Source organism: Myzus persicae, unplaced genomic scaffold, assembly GCF_001856785.1.
Source record: "Myzus persicae strain clone G006 unplaced genomic scaffold, MPER_G0061.0, whole genome shotgun sequence".
NCBI classification, from domain to species: Eukaryota; Metazoa; Arthropoda; class Insecta; order Hemiptera; family Aphididae; genus Myzus; species Myzus persicae.
The window spans coordinates 106,297-125,063 of record NW_019102766.1 but is presented as its reverse complement, the minus strand read 5'-3'; the positions used below and the strand labels follow the sequence as shown (position 1 = coordinate 125,063).

The following is an 18,767-nucleotide window of genomic DNA, read 5'->3' as shown; positions in this document are numbered from 1 at the left end:
GGAGACTGATTTTTAATCATTTAAGCCTATAAAATAAGTACCACGGGTTACTGGTTTTTATTCGGTATAAGTTGTCGTAGGTAATTGATGCGTTGGTACACGTTATGGATACGGTATTAGGTATACAGTACACACTTCCCGAAGTCTCGTGTTGTTGAGCTTACAAATTGTTAAGAGAGTAAACGTGTAGACACGATTATGTTTTATACGAAAATTATACATTTTACATAGTTACACGTTCATTTTCACGCCGATGACCGTCCTAAATGTTTTTTTTCCATAATATGTTCATAATTCACGCTTGAATAATCAACAACCTATTATATAGTCCATAATAATTATAATTACATACCCTTTAATTGTAGCATAACTTTCAAGTTTATAGAAAAACATAATAGGATATAACAACCTGTTTTAAATAATAGTTAATGTTAAGTGCGTGATATAGATTTTATATGCCTAGGTATCTGAATAGTTTTAGACGGTTTTGAACAAAACCAATCCACAATGCGATATATCCGTGAAATTTTCTCTTTGTGTCGACTAATTGGATTTAGGTTTCATTCAACACAAATGTGGGCTATCGACAGATATAAAAACTCTTCTGTTTAACACTCTATATAACTATAAAACGTATGCTAAAAGCTCGAATGAAATTCGATCATTCCCTTTCTTTTAACTCGAGTGCAATATTGGACTACAGGTACCTAAAATAAACCTAAAATAAGTGCAATTCGACCTCCTAGAGTATTCTAATATAGTAGCAGATCATATGACAAAGCTAACTTTTAGTGAGAGGTTGATTTTTTTTCATTTTTACGAATAATTTAACTATAATATTAAACCCGTCGTTGGTCGCGTGGTGAGGTATATTATTTAAGTTACCACTGCCTATTTTGTAAAGGTTTATTTATTCTTTTAAGCATATCCATAAGCTCCTTTCTCAATATAACATAAATTTTAAAAAGCCACCAAACTTCAAATAACCGCTCTGCTATACTTTGAGTGTACTCCGTCATTGAATGTTATTCGTCACTATGTCATCTTGTAATGGATGTATTGAAATTGAATTGAATGATGAAAAACAATTTTGAGCGGAGACTATCTAACTTTTGGTAACCATACTATATGTTTACCAAACAATTATTTTAGTAATAATATGTATTAATATTTTGACAAGGATCTCCCCCCCCCCCGCTTGTCATTATTTAAAAAAATTATGAAAATGTTCTATTTTTGAACTACCAAAGCAAACACTACATACAATTTTCTACCAGAAACCTGTTTCATAGTTGATGATCAAAGCATTGTTTGTACTAGAAATCGTGTCCACAGACATAAAAATAAAAAAAACACATTATTGTAACTCCGCTCAGCATCTATAATAATTTTAAAGATCGACTTTCGGTTGTCAGTATTCGTCTGCGGTGATCTATATTTACAAGCGTGAGAGAAATTCATTTTATACGACTCACAATGAAATTAATATACAAATATGGCAAGATAAACGCATTCAAAGTAATTATATTTTCAAAAGTGATCATAGCCAACACAAAAATTGCATAATAAATATGTTTTAATAATATTATAAAATGTATTTAAACAATTGATGAATTTTCACCACGCGTTCGATGAAGTAAAATAATTAAAAAAAAACAAACGCGACCAACTTGGATAAGTTCAAGAATAATATATACAATACGTATATTATACATCATAACACATAAAAATAATAATATAAATAATAAATATGTATACAAAAAAAACATAACTACTCGAATATAAGTGGAAATCTTCGTAATAATATAATATACATATTAATATAATTAGGTTGAGTTAGGTAGGTACTCATAGTGCAGTTAAGTCACGCCACCATAATAATAATAATGATATATAAATTGCAGTATAAACTTACCGTTGACGGGGTCTTCCCACAAGTTGGCGATTTTGGCGATGAACGGCAAGTCGTTTTTCCGAGAACCCGACTTTAGAAGCACGCAGTCCCTTGCGTATATAGTGTCGCCTTGCATGTGACGCATGCACGGGTAACACTTCCTCAACACTGGCGTATCGTCGTTCTGCGTGTACCGACAACAACACGATATTTTAGTATTAGCTATTTTAGTTGTAACTACGATAACATATTATTATGTCCCACCCTCGGAATAGTCTATAATATTATTATACATAATACACTAAATACAGTGAAACCTCTCCTAACGGACACCCCCAAAAAGAGGACATTTTTTTGAAACAAACTACAGATCTTAGAGACCGAAAGTGTCTGGTATTTAGAGGTTTAGGTGTACGCAGGTGATTGGTGACCATATAAAGTACACGTATTTCAAGGGATATAGGTAGTCTTATAACCAGACACAAGTTTTGTTAATTATTACCTATAGTAATTGAGTCATAATATACAGGTCTTATAATACCATAGATTAAATAAATCTGAAGATAGGCAACGCCAGTACGATCGCATTTATAGGTCAGTATTTTGATTTAATAATAATGAGCGATGTACGATACATTGGCGTTGCCTATCTATAACGTTATTTTACCTATCAAACATTTTAATTTGGGCTCCCAAAGTAAGTCTAGTAGTTGAATACAAAACTATGGATAGGTAGGTAGAAATGATTAAAATATATGGTAAAGAGTATAGGCACCCAGTATAACATACAAGCTGAACACAAAAACTTTGGCATTTAAATTTTTTCATTTAAAAAATGTTAATAGTTTTTTAGGGGGATTTTAATTATTTTATGTATTAAAAAAATCTCAACAGTATATTTATATATGTAATATACAATCTAAAGTGTGCAAGACAAGAAATAAAATAAAAAATTCAATTAATTTCAAGATAATAATATGCTGTTTAGTGTTTATCCACGAAAATTCTTGTTATTTTTATTAAATTTATGTTATTTGTTGGCATATTGCTTGAGAAATTCTCTTGGAACATAATATTTTCTAATTTGAAATAAAAAGCTATTATATAAAATAATTTCAGTCTCACACATTTTTCGAGGGTTTCATTATTTTTCAGTTATTGATTCGGAATATATCTTACAATGGAAATATTTAACCCCAATAAAAATAATTGTAAATTGTGTTAGGGAGGTTACAAGAAATTGAAAATACTAGAATAAATTGGTATTTCTCTATAAAGGCTTTTTATTTCTATTACCAGTAAAATATACTTTCTAAATGATAGTCGTGCGTTTTTAAAACATCCTAATAAATAACAAAAATATTATGTTTATTGATGAATACCTATTAAGAATGTTTTGTTAAGTAAATAAATTTGATAATTTTTGTTCAACATTATTGTAGGTCGCATTTCCGCTATCGCGTTATATACTGTAATATTATAATTAGAAGGAAGGTACGTCGTTTAAAAATTAAATTTGTGTGTATTTTATGTTTAAAAAAATAATTTTATTTAGTTTTGGCTTAACTCAGTTATCATATCCTCGAACCTTTTTTATTTCATTAAACTTTATACTGTCACCATGATAAATTAAAACAAACGTAATTACTATAGTCTTAGTGTTTTTAGTTACGTACCTCCAGGTAAACTGGACGTTTGAACGGTTTTCCCTGCCATATCCAACCGTTGGACCACCTGGGCGCCAGGTCTTGGTTCTTGAGTCGGGACAGCTGCGCGAACTCTTCACGCATCCTCTGTTCCAGTTCCCTCTTCATAGCGTCTGGTACATATAGGTAACAACAATAACCATATTGTGATGAATGAAATACAAATAAAAAATGTCCGCATCGAGCAGGAGATCCAATATAAAATTATACTACCTACTATACGTACACGCATTAGTACAGTGGCGTGGAAAACTCGAAATAATTGTTCAGAGGCAAATCCAATATGCTACCCATATACCCACCCACCAAAAACCTGATAAAAATATTTAATGCAATATTTTTAACGATGTCGTAGCAAACACTAAAATTCTAGTTAATTTTACCCATCGGGGGGTCACCCACACCATGCACAAAATACTAGGAGGTAGGTTACTCACGATCACCCCCCTGTGATGCCGCTGTTGTACGCACAGGGCCGGATTTAACACAAGTGCCACCTTAGTCCTTCACTAATATGCCACACACTATGAAAGAAAAGTACGTAATTTACTGACGATAATTTACAACATTTACAGCCAAAATCCGGTCCTTATAAAACAATCTTCAATGCAATATAATATAATATAATATACAATCAATGACTCACCGGTCATTTCTTTCTTGTTCCCTCCATTCTTCCTGTCTTTTCTGCCTTTTTTGGTTTTCTTCGACACGCCTTTTTTCTTGACAAAAGCCTCGGTGATCATGTCGTCGCCGTCGCTCTCGTCTGTCAACACCGACCGCAATATTTCTTCGGTCATGCACTCGTCCAATTTCTCTTGTTCGGACTTGACCTCCATCGATTTGATGCTGTTTTTCCGGTTGACAGCGGTAATCAGCTGCACCGGTTCGTCTTCGGTCAATGTCGGTGGTGTAGTCACATTCGCAGTCGTCACAGTCATCGTCGTCGTCGTCGTCGTTGTCATAGTCATCTCTTCAACGTTTTCTTTACAGTCGTCGTCGTCGTTTTTGGGGACGACAACAGGGACCACGTCGTCGTCACCGTTTCCGCTCACGTCTTCGGCTTCTTCTTGGATTTTCGATTTTTTCGCCAAGACGATTTGCATGGGATTGGGTTTCTTCCTCTTCGCGGATCCCTTCATTACTATTTTGTCGCCGTCTACTTTTATGTTATAATAGCTGTTGTTGTTATTGTTGTTGTTGCTGATGGTGTTGTTATTGTTGATAGCGTCGTTGTTGTTGACCGGTGTGTTGCAGTATACAGTAGTAGTCACTTCCAGGCGTTCTCGCGACTTGGTCGACAAGTCGATGGTCTGATGAAGACCACCGCCATTGTCGGCTGCCGACGCAGAATCGCCGTCCTCTTCGCTGGCCATGTCCACCTTGAGCATGTAATACGATTGTGGCTGTTGCTCGTCGTCGATAGGTTCGACTTTCGGCACCACGACTTCGTGGTGGTCCATCGGCTGGTCCAGGCCCAGTACGGACTGACTGAGGACTTTGCCGATGGCCAACAGGCCGGTCGTATCGCACTTCTCTTCGGCGGCGATGTTGTTCCACTCGGAGGTGGGGTTCTTGGCGGCCAGCATTGCTGGGGACTGGGGTGCCAGGTGTTGCACAGACGCGCGGGCTGGGCTCAGCGGGCTCATACACCACGGGACTTGCTTGCACGGGCTGCCCGAGTTCGCGGACCGAGGTGGTCCGGGCACTCCGGCGCTGCCCCTGGCTGGGCTCGGCGGGCCATGGGCCCGCGGAGGCTCCTGCGGCAGTGCCAATGCCACAGGCGGAAGTGTAACTACTGTCGAATGATGTTTTGGCCCCTTACTGACTGCACCAGTAAGCGGGCCAGTATGTCCGTTTTTTGGATTGGGACACGATTGCATTGGGCACGGACACGAATGGTACGTTGGGTCTACGGCGTAGGTGCGGGGCGGGGCGGGCGAGTAGCACGACGGCCCGGGCGGCGCACCGTATGGCGAGTAGTAGAGCGGCTGCGGCGCGGGGTAAGCGTCCGGCGGCGGCAGGGACTGTTGCTGCTGTTGCTGTTGCTGGTGGTGGTGCTGCTGCTGCAGGTGTTGCAGGTGTTGCTGGTGTTGCAGGTGTTGCTGGTGCTGCTGCGGCGTCGGCGGCTGCTGTTGCTGCGTTTGCTGATGCTGCTGCTGCTGCGGCGGCGCTACCGGATGATGGTCCGGCCGGTCGGCGCCGGGCCTGGTTATGGCCACCAACATTTGCTGCTGTTGTCCCGCGGGCGAACCGGTTGGTGCCGGTGGCTGCCCGGGCGGCGGAGGCCCGTAGTACTCGTGATAGTAAGTGGGCGGTCCACCGGCCTGTGCGTAAGGCGGCGCGGCAGGCGGCCTTCTGTGATGGAACGGTATGTGGTGGTACGGAGAGCTACGGCTGTGATGGAAGTAGCCGGGCTGGTGATGAGGCCCACCGGGATATGCGCACGGGTTGGGTGGCTCCGGCAGGTAGTGGTGGGCTGGCACTTGAGGTGGTGGGGGTGGCGGGTACTGGAGACTGGCCGATGCCGGCGGCGACGGGTAGTACGACGGCAGCGGCGGTGGATGGTACGGGCCCTGCGGTTGGTACCGGTAACCTGGCGGTGTCGGCACCGATGTCGATCTGACCGGCACCACTTCGGTGTCGGATGACTCAGCGGGCGGTGGTGCGGCTGTGCCGGCCGACGACGGCGGCGTGGGCACCAAAGGTGGGGCCAGCGACTGTTTCACGTGTGATGGGTGGTGCAAGTGCACGTGATGCGGCACCAGGTGGTGTGTGATCAGTGGCCCGGCCGGTTGGTAGTACCCTGCGAATCAATAACAAAACACGATTATATAAACGTTATAGTTTTATCTTATGCACAAGTATTTAATATAACCATAAACCATAGTTCATAACCATGATAACCAATTACATATTATAATAAAGCATACAGCAAAACCTCCCCTAACGAAAATATTGTACAGTGTTTTATAGATTTAGAAAAGTCGTTGAATGCGCAGCTTTCTACGAGAAGAATTTTTTAAAACCTAAAAAAAATGAGACTTGGAAATAAAATTATTAGATATTTTCCGGAAATCACGGTTCGACGTATGAAGTCAATTCGGCAAATCATCACATTATGCAGAATAACTGTAATCCATCCAGGCACGAGTGTATCGTTACCCAGTATAGTGGTGGTTAACCACATTTGGGACGATAAGCCGTCGTTCGGCGGTGATGGTGTGGAACAGAAAACGATCGGTAAAGCGTTATAACAATTATTATTCTCAAAGAGACGATCAACGACGTATAGGTACGCATGTAATAATAATAATATAATTGTAATTATTATAGAACTCTGCATAACTTATCATATGATAATACAATATCCTTTAATATAACATCGTACGGACGAAATATGACTTAATTGTTATCCAATTACATAATATACGCAGTACCCGGATCAATAATATATATATATATATATATTATTATATTGTTATTGATTTAGTACAAACGGAAGATTTTCCTCATAGGTATGAAATAATAATAATAATGTATCAGAGAGTATGATATTATTTGGCTGTGGGTATTGTACCTATAATATTAAACGTAATAATATTATAAATTTATGTATACGAACTTATACAATATTATACTGATCAATACTCGCGGCTGCGATGACAACCGTTGTCGGCCGTATGTTTATATAATATCATAATAATAATAATGCTCCATTCGAATAATGTTTAAATATATGTTATAATATAGCGAGCGCATTGAAGAATCGTATCGGAAACGACAACGGGTTTGAAAAATAGTAATTTTTATCTGCCTGCGTGTTCTTCGTAAAACATAATATCGACGCCACGACTACCCATTATCATAATAATAATAATAATAATAATAATAATAATATTATACTGAGCAGGGACACTGGTCCGACGACACTTTAATAATAATAATAATGATATTATATTTTACACATTATTATAACATTAAACATCGTTATCGTTTTGAAATTGGGCGTTGGTATTATAATGACGACGAGTCTAAAAGCCGTGGACGAGCAACTATTGACCAGGACCGGTTTTTATTTTTTTAATCAGACCGAGTCATTAGTGTAACATATTTTATTTATTATATAAATATTATATACGTATCACACGTATTGTGTATGTGTGTAGAGGGTAATCGAAATTACTATGACGACGGCGATTGTTTTATTTTTATCCTTCCGCCATAGTCGACAATCGACAACTGCAGTGATTACAATTGCTGCTGCACCAGTCGTGGTCTCGTCCCAACTCGGTGACGAGGCCGATAAAATAATAATTAAAATATAGTATAATATAATACGACGCAATCGTGCGGGCGCGATGTCGCGTTTAAGCGGTCGTATTATTACTATTATAATGTCATAGCTATATAAATCAACATATTTCATCCCCCTGCACTGTACACGATTATTATTATTAAACGATTTAACGAGGCTTCGGCTGTGATTATTTTATGGAACACAACATGAGAAGCAACGAGTTCTGATTGACAGCCACGTGTAATGTAGGCGAGCGTTGAGTTCGAATTCGGGGAGTGCTAAATTATTATTGAATCCTGGCAGACCCAAACCCTTCCCGGCCCCGACGTTTTATCAACGAATAAAATATAATCTATACCTCAGCCACAGATTGGCACGTAGGCTAAAATTAAGCTTACATTTAAGTTAACTATTTCACTCAATAAATCGAAATCTTTGTATTAAAAAAATATACATGACAATTAATTAGGTACAAGCTTAGTTTAGGTGCAAACACACTTTGAAACTATTATCAATTAAATTCACTGATAAAACACAATTACGTCGTACGTAATCGTATAGGTAGATTCCTTAATACATGTGTAAAAATATACACGAGACTAATAAACTCTAGTCGATAGTGTGATCACTGTGACACGAATATAAGCATATTGTTAACCTTGAAAAATTATTAAAATACAACCAATGACTTATAATATACCTCTGTTATATTAAAAATCAGTACTATAAAATAGTATCAAATTACCTATTTGAACTTAAAACCAGAAAAAATAAAGCAATTCGAGATACAACATATAACGTACACATCTGGGGTGGTAATGGTGGTATAATTTGTAATTGGGGGTGAAATTCACCCACTATTACCCACCTATGAGTACCTATATGCGTGTGTACGCACTTATAATATACGGGTATTATATTGGTGTGATAATTATATACGAGCAATATTAAGGGTATACTTAACGCAGCATTTAGGGTCCTAACGCACCACCGATGATGGCGCGAGTTAAATTTGTACGCGACACACATACATATATTATAATAATATGTATTACTTAATCATATTATAATATTAAATCCATCGGAACCAACGTATATATAATCCATTACACAATTGAAGGGGTCAGTGCGAATAAAGTCAGCGTTTAACTGATTTTTTTTGAAAATGCATTAATGAATCGCAAAATTATTGTGCATTTATTTTTTGCATTATTATGGTTAGTGCAATAAACACCATGGCTACCAAGTCTGAAAAGGTTTTGATTCGTGGTGGCCGAAATAATAAATTGATAAATAGAGGGTGTTATCAGACGAATTTATCATCAGTTGTTTAGTGGATGGGAAGGTGGTAGGGTATGTAAACTCTGAACAGAGTGACAATGGATTTTAACACCATATAATATTGAAGAGCATTCCTATACAGTCGCATAGCTATCCTCTTATTTCATATTATTATGTATTGATTATCAAAAAGATTTCACAGCTTTTTAATATTAAGTTATAAAAGTTTATAAACAATTTAAAAATGTCAGTCATCAACTTTATCCAATCACATCTTCAATCATTATTGTATTAATATAGCTGCGGAATCAATTAGATCAGAAATGAAATTAAAACCAATCAAACGGCGTTACTTCGACGTAACAACAATTCAGAAAATTACAGGTGATATCATAAAAACGTGAGGTTTAAGTCAAATAAAAATATATACCACGGTCATCGGCGTAAATATAGTATCACACATTTTCTCGTCGGCGTCGACGTCATGGCCGCTCTATAGAATCATGACTAATTATATTATATTATATTAATGCTCGCGCGACATTTTACAACATTATTAATAATATATACCTTATTATTAATATATGACACGACGCGTATAATAATTGTATTCACTAAAGTTCGGTGCGCCGAACGGGATCCATGATACACTTCAAGAACAATCTGTGGGTAATACGTTATTACAATATTATATGGTAACGGTAAATTCGACAGCCAAAATCCTAAACAACTCGACCGAACCGTTAATACTCACGCCCGCCGTATCCCAGCAAAAAACGCGTTCCACATCGTTATTATTATAAATGTTATATTATTACACTTATCACCTCAGCAGTAATATACATTGCTAAAAACATTTGCCTTATATATAGGTACAATAGTGAAAACCTTATCATTAGTTTAAAAAAAATTCGAGTTCCTAATTATGTATCTTATTTTTTGTTTTATGTCGCGTGTACATAATATGAACTTAAAAGTTAAAAGTTATACATGTGTATTATCCTTGAACGTAATATAATATATAGGACACAGATAGTGTGATGATTTGGTCAAACAGTGCATACCTATAAATCACGACTGAGGAGAGGACCTGCGGTGACCAATATCAAGCAATTCAACTCTACAAAAATACAAACCATCGAGATGGATAAGCAATAATTCGATGTTTCAAATAAGGTATCAAACGATTTCAGTCATTTCATTTTAAACACAAATTTGTTTTAACTATTAGATAAATCTCCACTCTCGGGTAATTGAACATTTATGAATTGACGGTAATATACAATATCGCTAGGTACCTAAATATTCTCTAAGCCGCTAAAATGATATGCTTAAAAGCAAAAATAAAAATTTTTTCTTCTACAAATTCTCTGATCTTCAACATTGATTGCCCTACCCCTCCTCTCAGCCGTTTTAACCCATATTTATGATGAAAACCTAAAAATCCACAACGATTCATCGTCAACTGCATTTCCGTATCTGTCGTATGAAAATAGAAAAATAGTAAATAAAATCGTTACATCAAGCATAACAATATTATATTATCATAAAGTCGTTGACTTGGTTTTTTATTTTTAGCGAGTTTAAAGAAACTAATTATTTTGAATACATATACCACTACTGGCGCCGTGTACCTCTATCCGAACCGATATAATATGCGCTCGCATGACGACTTCAAGCGAATTTTTCGAGATATCGAGCGATCGAGTGCACAATTTCTTCTAATATAATAATTATTAATAATACAATAATACAAGTAAGTAACTTTGCGTGTTAACAGAATAATCTATACGCCGAGACTGAAGACGACAGCTGTATAATATTAGGTAAATTATTACATTATCGTGTGCCCAGCTACAATGGCTTACAGTATAATATGTAATAATAAAATATTGCATATTACATATTATTATAATGTGTTGCTCTAGTCCTGAGACGTTATTAATATTGAAAAATAAAACCGATCAAAATTTAAGACACGTCTGCAGCGTTTTACACGCGCAGTGCCCGACTCGGAGATAACACCCCTACATAGTAATTATTATCTGTACAACGAGAGAACGGCATGTTGTCTTTTTTACAAAATATTTTTAAAACACATAATATTGTAATTTTTACTTCGCGAAATTGTATCCGATAATAATGTTGATTTGATGAATAATATAATGATACTGCAATGGAAATGTAATTTAAAAAAATATGTTAATTAAAATACTTTCAAAAATTATTTGCACAATTTTCGTTCAGAAATATTTATTTTAATCACTCACAAGTACAGGGGTTACAGCAGCGATACTTGTGTATATTATAATTATTTGTTTGAGAATTGCCAGTTCGCCTTTAACCTACATGTTAGGCTGAGTTCGATTATTATTTCAAGTGTCCTCCCCTTTTTAATTTTCCAAAACGATCACTGCACACGTGTGTACATACTACAATACATATGTATATAATAATATTTACCATACATACTTGGCCACGTAATAAGTTTGAGCAAAGGCGAATGGCACTCGACTACACGAGCCGACACCAAGAAACCGTTCTGCCCTTGACGTTCGTCATATTAAAAAAAAAAATGTTTAGCTAAGTATTATCGTAATTGATGACTCTCACCGGTAGAAAATTTTTGGCGGGACATACGACGAGTGAACTTGAAAAAAGGAGTAGAGTTGCGGATCGCGCGTACCTATCGTCGTCGTCGGAGTACAATACTGAATAATAATATTAATATGTCATTATTACTACACCACAAACGGACGACAACGACGACACAGGTTGACGCATGCGGCTTAATCGCAATCGATGACACATCCGTTTTGTCTTGTCATTCGAAATACGCACGACGACGACGAAGATTTATAAATGGACTATCCGTGACGGTTTATTCGGAGATGTAAACACGACGTTTTCATGAAACGAACTAAATCAATACGCTGCAGGTAGTATTATTATAGGTTAGGTACTATCTAGCTATACATTATTATATTAAACAATATAATAATATAATAATTTTATAAACCTACACAGTAGTGTATATAATTATAATTATCATGTACACAAGTTTATATATTTAATATTATATTATAGTCCTTTGCAGGACGGCGGGGGTGGGCTTTTATTTAATGTATACCAACCTACACACCTTACCTAGAATAATGTATAACCTCTACCGATGATTCTCCGTTTTGATTGCGCACAAACCCAAGCCATTCCATCGTCGGGAAACCCCCGTTAATTTCGCACTCGAACAATCACACCTATTATTGTCGAGACGACGTTTTATCGAAATCGATAGGTTTATGAGAAAATTATTCGTTCATGGTTAATTAACACCGTTGGTATATACCTGGTATTGCGGTCCGAATTCGCGTGTTTCAGTGCATTTGATTTTACGGTCAAAATGTACGTCCGCCGATTGACTGCAGACATTTGACGTGGCATCACCAGACGTATTACGTGAGGCGTCATTTTGCGGTCAATTAATTTTTGTTTACCAAATCTACAGGATTATAACGTCTGTTTCATTAAAACACCGTAGGGTGACGTCGGTATAATAATAATTACGACCACTGAACCATGGTTATATAGGACGCCGACAAACGGCGATATAAGAAATAAAGAAAACGAAAAGACGACAACGACTAAGCTTTCTTCTTGGGAAAATTGTGTTACCTATATGATGGACTGCAATCGTGTATACATAGTTAAAACGCACCAAAACTCGCACAAATCGATTTATCAACGCGTGTGACGTCGGAGCCGCGCCATGGTCGATGATCGTATATATAACGTACATTAACATAATAACACGCAGAGCACTTTATAAGAAGACGTTTACAAGGATTGAGGTATAATGTGTTTTGTAAACAAAGCTAAGACTTTGGGTTGGGCGCAAAAATGAATGTTATGTACATCGTATATTTATATACATGCACTATAATATTAGGAAAAAACAAAACAGCGAAATAACCCTGAAAAAACGATCGTATAAAATAGTATGTTAAAGGTATAAGTACTAAAGTCGACTTCACACTTCTCTGTGAATTATAATTTCTGAAAAAAAATTCAGCCCTATGATTGGCTGAATCTTGTGGTTACCTAGTGGTTAACCACAATGGTTAGAAGTAAATACCATATGTTATAATGCAGATACCAGAAAGAGGAATCCAATCGTACTCAAGTCGAATGTTTAAGATTATGCGAATACTAAAATAATTATCAAATAATAATTTGAATTGATAAGTGATTGTTTCATTGTGATAACAAGAAACCAGTTACCATTTACCATTTACCATTATGTTCACAACTTCACCACACAAATGGAAAAAACTTTAATTTTTCTAGAGATCAGGGATAATTTTTTTTTTCGGAAATCACGGTTAACGGAGCAGTGTGAAATGGCATTAATTAATAAGTATATAATATTATACACGGGGCGTTCCTCATTCGACGACAAAAATGCAATAATAATGATATGATGAGGTTGATAACGAAAATGAAGAATTCCGACAATACGCGGAAACTGATTAGACTCTTGTACGCGAAATTGTTTGTCATTATAATATATTATTGTTATTATATTGCGAATACACCGTTGGCAAGAACCGTTGTTGTTGCGTTGTTTGGCAATGGGGCCAAAACGCAGTGTAGCTTTGCGCATTCACAGAACCGTTTTCCCACTGTCTGCACCATATAGCGTATGCACATGATTTCCCCCGCCCCTCCTTAGATTTTTTTCAAATTTTTTTTAGCAAACATTCGATATTAAATTCGTACCACGAAAAAAACAAAATATGTTCGAGTTTACTTTCAAACAAATTCGCAAAACACAGATGGAATATTTCCCCAATCCTCTTCCCACAAACCCCAAAAAAATAAAACCATTTTTACACAATTTTGTTATGCAAGTTAATTTATGGTGAGTAATGTCTAAGACGACTACACATATGGGTACCTACACAATAATATTATACTCTTTCCTAATCCGATGTTATTCACACGTAAGCCATATATTATTATTATATTACAAACCTACTTAAGTCTATAATATTAAGCACTAACGGTGCACAGACTGCAGTGGTACTGCAGCAGAGGATAGAGAATTGCCGATTGGATGGACCGCTAGGGGGCGGTTGTGTCATATACGCCGTGCAGTCGCGAATCATATATACTGCACAAAAAATATGCCACTCCCGATCTCCTCGGTATACGATTTAAATAGTTTAAAACACAACTATAATATGGTGCGAGTCCGCTGTCGTTATATATGTACGCCGAGTTGACCTTCATTACCGCAATGTTGTGAAACGTACGCGAATATAAGTATACAAAAATATAATGTGGCAATATAAAAATGACAAAATACGAGCGCGCACAAAAAACCGATCGACAGACGACGTTACTACCCAGAGTATATAATAAATATTAACATGTTAACTAAATGTCGAAAAAACCACTAAAAATAGACGCAGCGGGTCTATATTTAATAGGTGTAATATAAGTAGATAATATATAGATATTACCTAGTTACTTCACGAATATATATACCTTCAACCATTGCAGCTTATAATGTGTAATAAACTAATAAACATTTTGTTTATGACTATGCGAATTGTCAAAAAAAAAAAAAAACTATTAAAAAAGCAGATAAGAATATCGATTTCAAAACACGGTACCCTATTTCAATATATAATATTACTATGAGAAGATAGACAAAATGACAAGATGAACGATAAACGTTAAAATGAATTCAAAATGTTGCATAAAAACAAAATATACGACCGCGATATCAACAAGAAATAATTATAATTAGGTATCAAAATCTAAAAAATTCGATCTCATGAAGACCTAACCTCTCATCTTAGATTGTTGAGCAAATTTAGTCGATTACGATTTCAAAACGTATAGCCCACGAGCGGAAATATGCTTATCAATTATCATATCTACATAATATTGTATATCGTTAAATATAATATTATGCCAACATTAAAATTTTCAGAATTGAAGTATGAAAAAACGAGCGAGCGGTCTCCGATCCATAGGTATAATGTTTATTGGGAAAAATAAATGTGAAATTTTTTTTTCATAATGTTGCTCTACATTGCATCAGTCCTTCAATCGTCGCCACTGTGACGAGGTGCACGCGGCTGCAATCGTCGACGGCGCCCACACAAGCGTTTCCGCACATTATCTCCTCACGACCATTTTAAATATATATATATATATATATTGTGTATAACATGCACACACGTCACACATACAGACACAGGCACAGCTTATGTCGATTGATTATTAGCAGTTTTTTTTACCACTGTTTTGTTTTTTAAATAGCTCCGTTTGTTGGCCATATTCTGTTGCGCCGCAGCGAGATGTTGAGGTCCACAGCGAAATATTACGCACAAAGGTCGTCGATGGAGGATATTGTAATAAAAATACGGCGAGAGAGCACCGGCACGGAATTAAAATATAAGTCTTTAAAACGGTAAACCTCGTTAAAACGTTTGTGCACGATGATATTATATTATATGTGAACATTGAACAACACTGATGCACGATCGACGGTACTTTCGGCGCGGCACACTTAGAGGAGGCTGCACGGACGCCGAATATAACAGTAATCGCCACCGCCGCCTCTCGTCTCAACGAATTTGCGGTCACGACGACGGCGTGGCGGGCGAGGCGACGACGGCGGTTTGGGCAATTTTTACGAGGCTATAATAATATTATTATATTATTAAGCCGGATCCACAGCGACGTCGTGTGTTGTATCGTGTGAGGGCGTGGTAACTAAATGGTTATTACCGGTAACCAATATGGTTTAAAAGTTGAGCTGTGGTCAACTCTTGATAGCGACTTGGTTATTACATGATACCAAAAAATTAATGTCCAATCACAATGCGACACTCGACGTAGCTGCATCCGGCTAACCTAACCTAACCTAACCTAACCGGCTTCATAGGTATGGTATGGTTAGTCGAATACGGTAAGCGTTTAAAAATCGCATGAGAAACGCGTACCTAAAGTTAGTTTATACCGAGTATTGGAGAGTATCTTCGTACAGTTCTAGCAAGTATACCGCTGGTTAGAAGGCCGCCTTGAATAAACGCGTAGGCACTAAATCGATATATTTTCGCTGAGTCTGCACGTGATAATAATAACTGTATCAATGATAATAATAATATGTATTATGATATTTTAAGCGGTGGCGTATTTACTGTTTAGGCACAAACCCTATGTGAGCACTGACCGTGGGCTAAGATTGCGGAAACATTTTGGATAAGGCAAATTCTAACAAATATTGAAAAAGCATTTTCAACAGAACGTGTTTATAATTTAAAGTTTACTCGGTAAGGTATTGACTATTTTCAAACAAGAAATGTTAAATTTAATTAAATATTTTATTTTTCTGTATTATATATATAATACGCGTAAATTACTACTTCAAACTATGACGATTTAATTTACGCATATTATATGTTGCCGAGAAAAACATTTATAGTTATAATTAGATTATAATAACAAGATTTAAAATTAAATTTATAAGTTTAAGTAGACTATAATTAATTTGTGAATTAGAACAAAAAAAATACTCTTAAGTACTATTTAATATAAATTAATGAAATTCCTTTTTCCGCAGTATACCATATGATAACATGAAGTCAAGTGAAAAGGGCGAAGAATCGGTAAGTGGAAGTAAACCTAAATACGCTATTGTAGATTACAAGATATAGATAGGATATGTAAATATGTTACAAATTCATACAACCACATAGATATGCGCTACAGATTATAGAACAGTTGAGACGTGACAGGTCTTTGGATGTTTTTTTTTTTTTTTTGAAACGACATCGATATCCCCAAAATCATTTAAAGAGTCGATTGATGTCGATCGTCGTCGTCGTCCCGTCGAATATTAAATGATTACATGTTGGTTTAATTTGTGCGCATTGTTTTTCCAATTACGTCGTTGTTTTCGTCACAAGTCAATCTCGGGAGCACTATGTATAATATTATATAATATCGTAAGCCATAACAGCTACTGGTACGACTCTGTAGGTACGGCGGCTACTACGCGTTTGCACTGAATAATAACAACAGCAGTGTAGTTCATAACGTGGGTTTTCGATGTGCCCGTCGCGATGGCACGCGTTCCACACCGCATTCAGAAAATTATTATGTATATCGTGGTATATTATATACTGTACAGATCGATTGCCCGGAAATGCTGCAAGACCAACAACATAACTGCCTCGTAACTCTTATTTTACGAGAACGCAATAAAAGTATATTATATACATACATAGGTACCCTAAGTTGAATTATATATATTTCATTTGTTCGACGTGACATTATATACTAAATAGTATAGATATATCTCCTATTATACACAGCACATTTTCGTCGAGAATATCCGACGGAATCGATCAAATCCCCGTAGTACAGGTTGTATAAATATATATATAGAGATACCTACGTCGTTTTCATATTAATTATATAACCTAACCCCCTGCCCGACCCTCCTGTAAGTGGGAACTGGGAGGAGTGTACGGTCGGAGCTCCTTCAGGGAGGGATTAGATTCGGTGGAAGATCCAGAGGATATTATATTGTAAACATGCGTCTAGAAAGCGGACGCGAAGAGACTTAAACGAAGCTTTTCGGAGCATTTAAATATAATTTCCACAAAAATAAACTTCCCATCAACATCACAAATAAAAAAATACATAATTAAGACAGTCACCCCCAATGGTCAGGTATAGTTTCGAAAATGTTCACACTAGTTGCCAACCGCATAAAGAATTAAATACTTAGGCATAGTGATTAGTCATAAACATTCTCATTGAGATTTCTCGTGGATTTTTTTCACAATACTTTAATTTTTAACCGTGTTATGAGTATACACAGATAGTCATTTGACTAAGGATGGCAACTATATAGTATGCACCCAAACTTTTGTAACCAATTAAGTCGAAAGTCGGTTCAGAAGAGTTATTGCGTTTAGTGTCTAAAAAAACCTATGCACCGAAAGTATTATACATAGTGAGATATATGCACCGAGAGAAAGGATCGCTCTGTATACCTACACGCATCATAATAATATTTTAAACACGACGTAGGTACAAACTACGCATTATGTAATATTAAGTCTTCTAGAACGACTATTTATTTTTTCGAACGGATGTGCACCGCACAGGAGACGGCGGCGTGTTCTATAAAGCAGGTGTTGATGGTGGCCGGAAAGGGTTGCGGATGGAAGGGAGGGGACCAGCTCTGTTGGACGTAGCTCGGCGGCCGCCCTTCGGCGGGAGAAAAATTCGTGTGCACAGAGAAACGGATAATAGTATATTTGCCGCCAAAACGAGACGCAATCATTTTGTCGTATGTATGGTGTGCCATGTCTACGTCGCAGTTCCCGAACAGCGGAGGCGCAATGACATGCAGTCTGTCGTACGTATAAATATATGTACAATAATTAATATGTAATAATACATATATATTTAAACTACGATATAATGATATTAATTTAATATATGATATTTTATGGTACACTTATCGATCACACTTATAGTATACCTACATAGATATGGT

General features: G+C 36.7%; 1 protein-coding gene across 2 annotated transcripts in view; it reads right to left on the bottom strand.

The window, feature by feature from the left end:
• Positions 1 to 18,767, bottom strand: part of LOC111033097 — a 124,704-nt gene that overhangs the window by 11,316 nt on the left and 94,621 nt on the right. For both annotated transcript variants that reach the window (XM_022313695.1, XM_022313696.1), the window contains 3 exons: positions 4,247 to 6,406; positions 3,571 to 3,713; positions 1,916 to 2,078 (listed from right to left, as the gene is read on the bottom strand). In XM_022313695.1, coding sequence (XP_022169387.1) covers positions 1,916 to 2,078; positions 3,571 to 3,713; positions 4,247 to 6,406 — 2,466 coding nt within the window. The remainder of the gene's footprint in view (positions 1 to 1,915; positions 2,079 to 3,570; positions 3,714 to 4,246; positions 6,407 to 18,767) is intronic.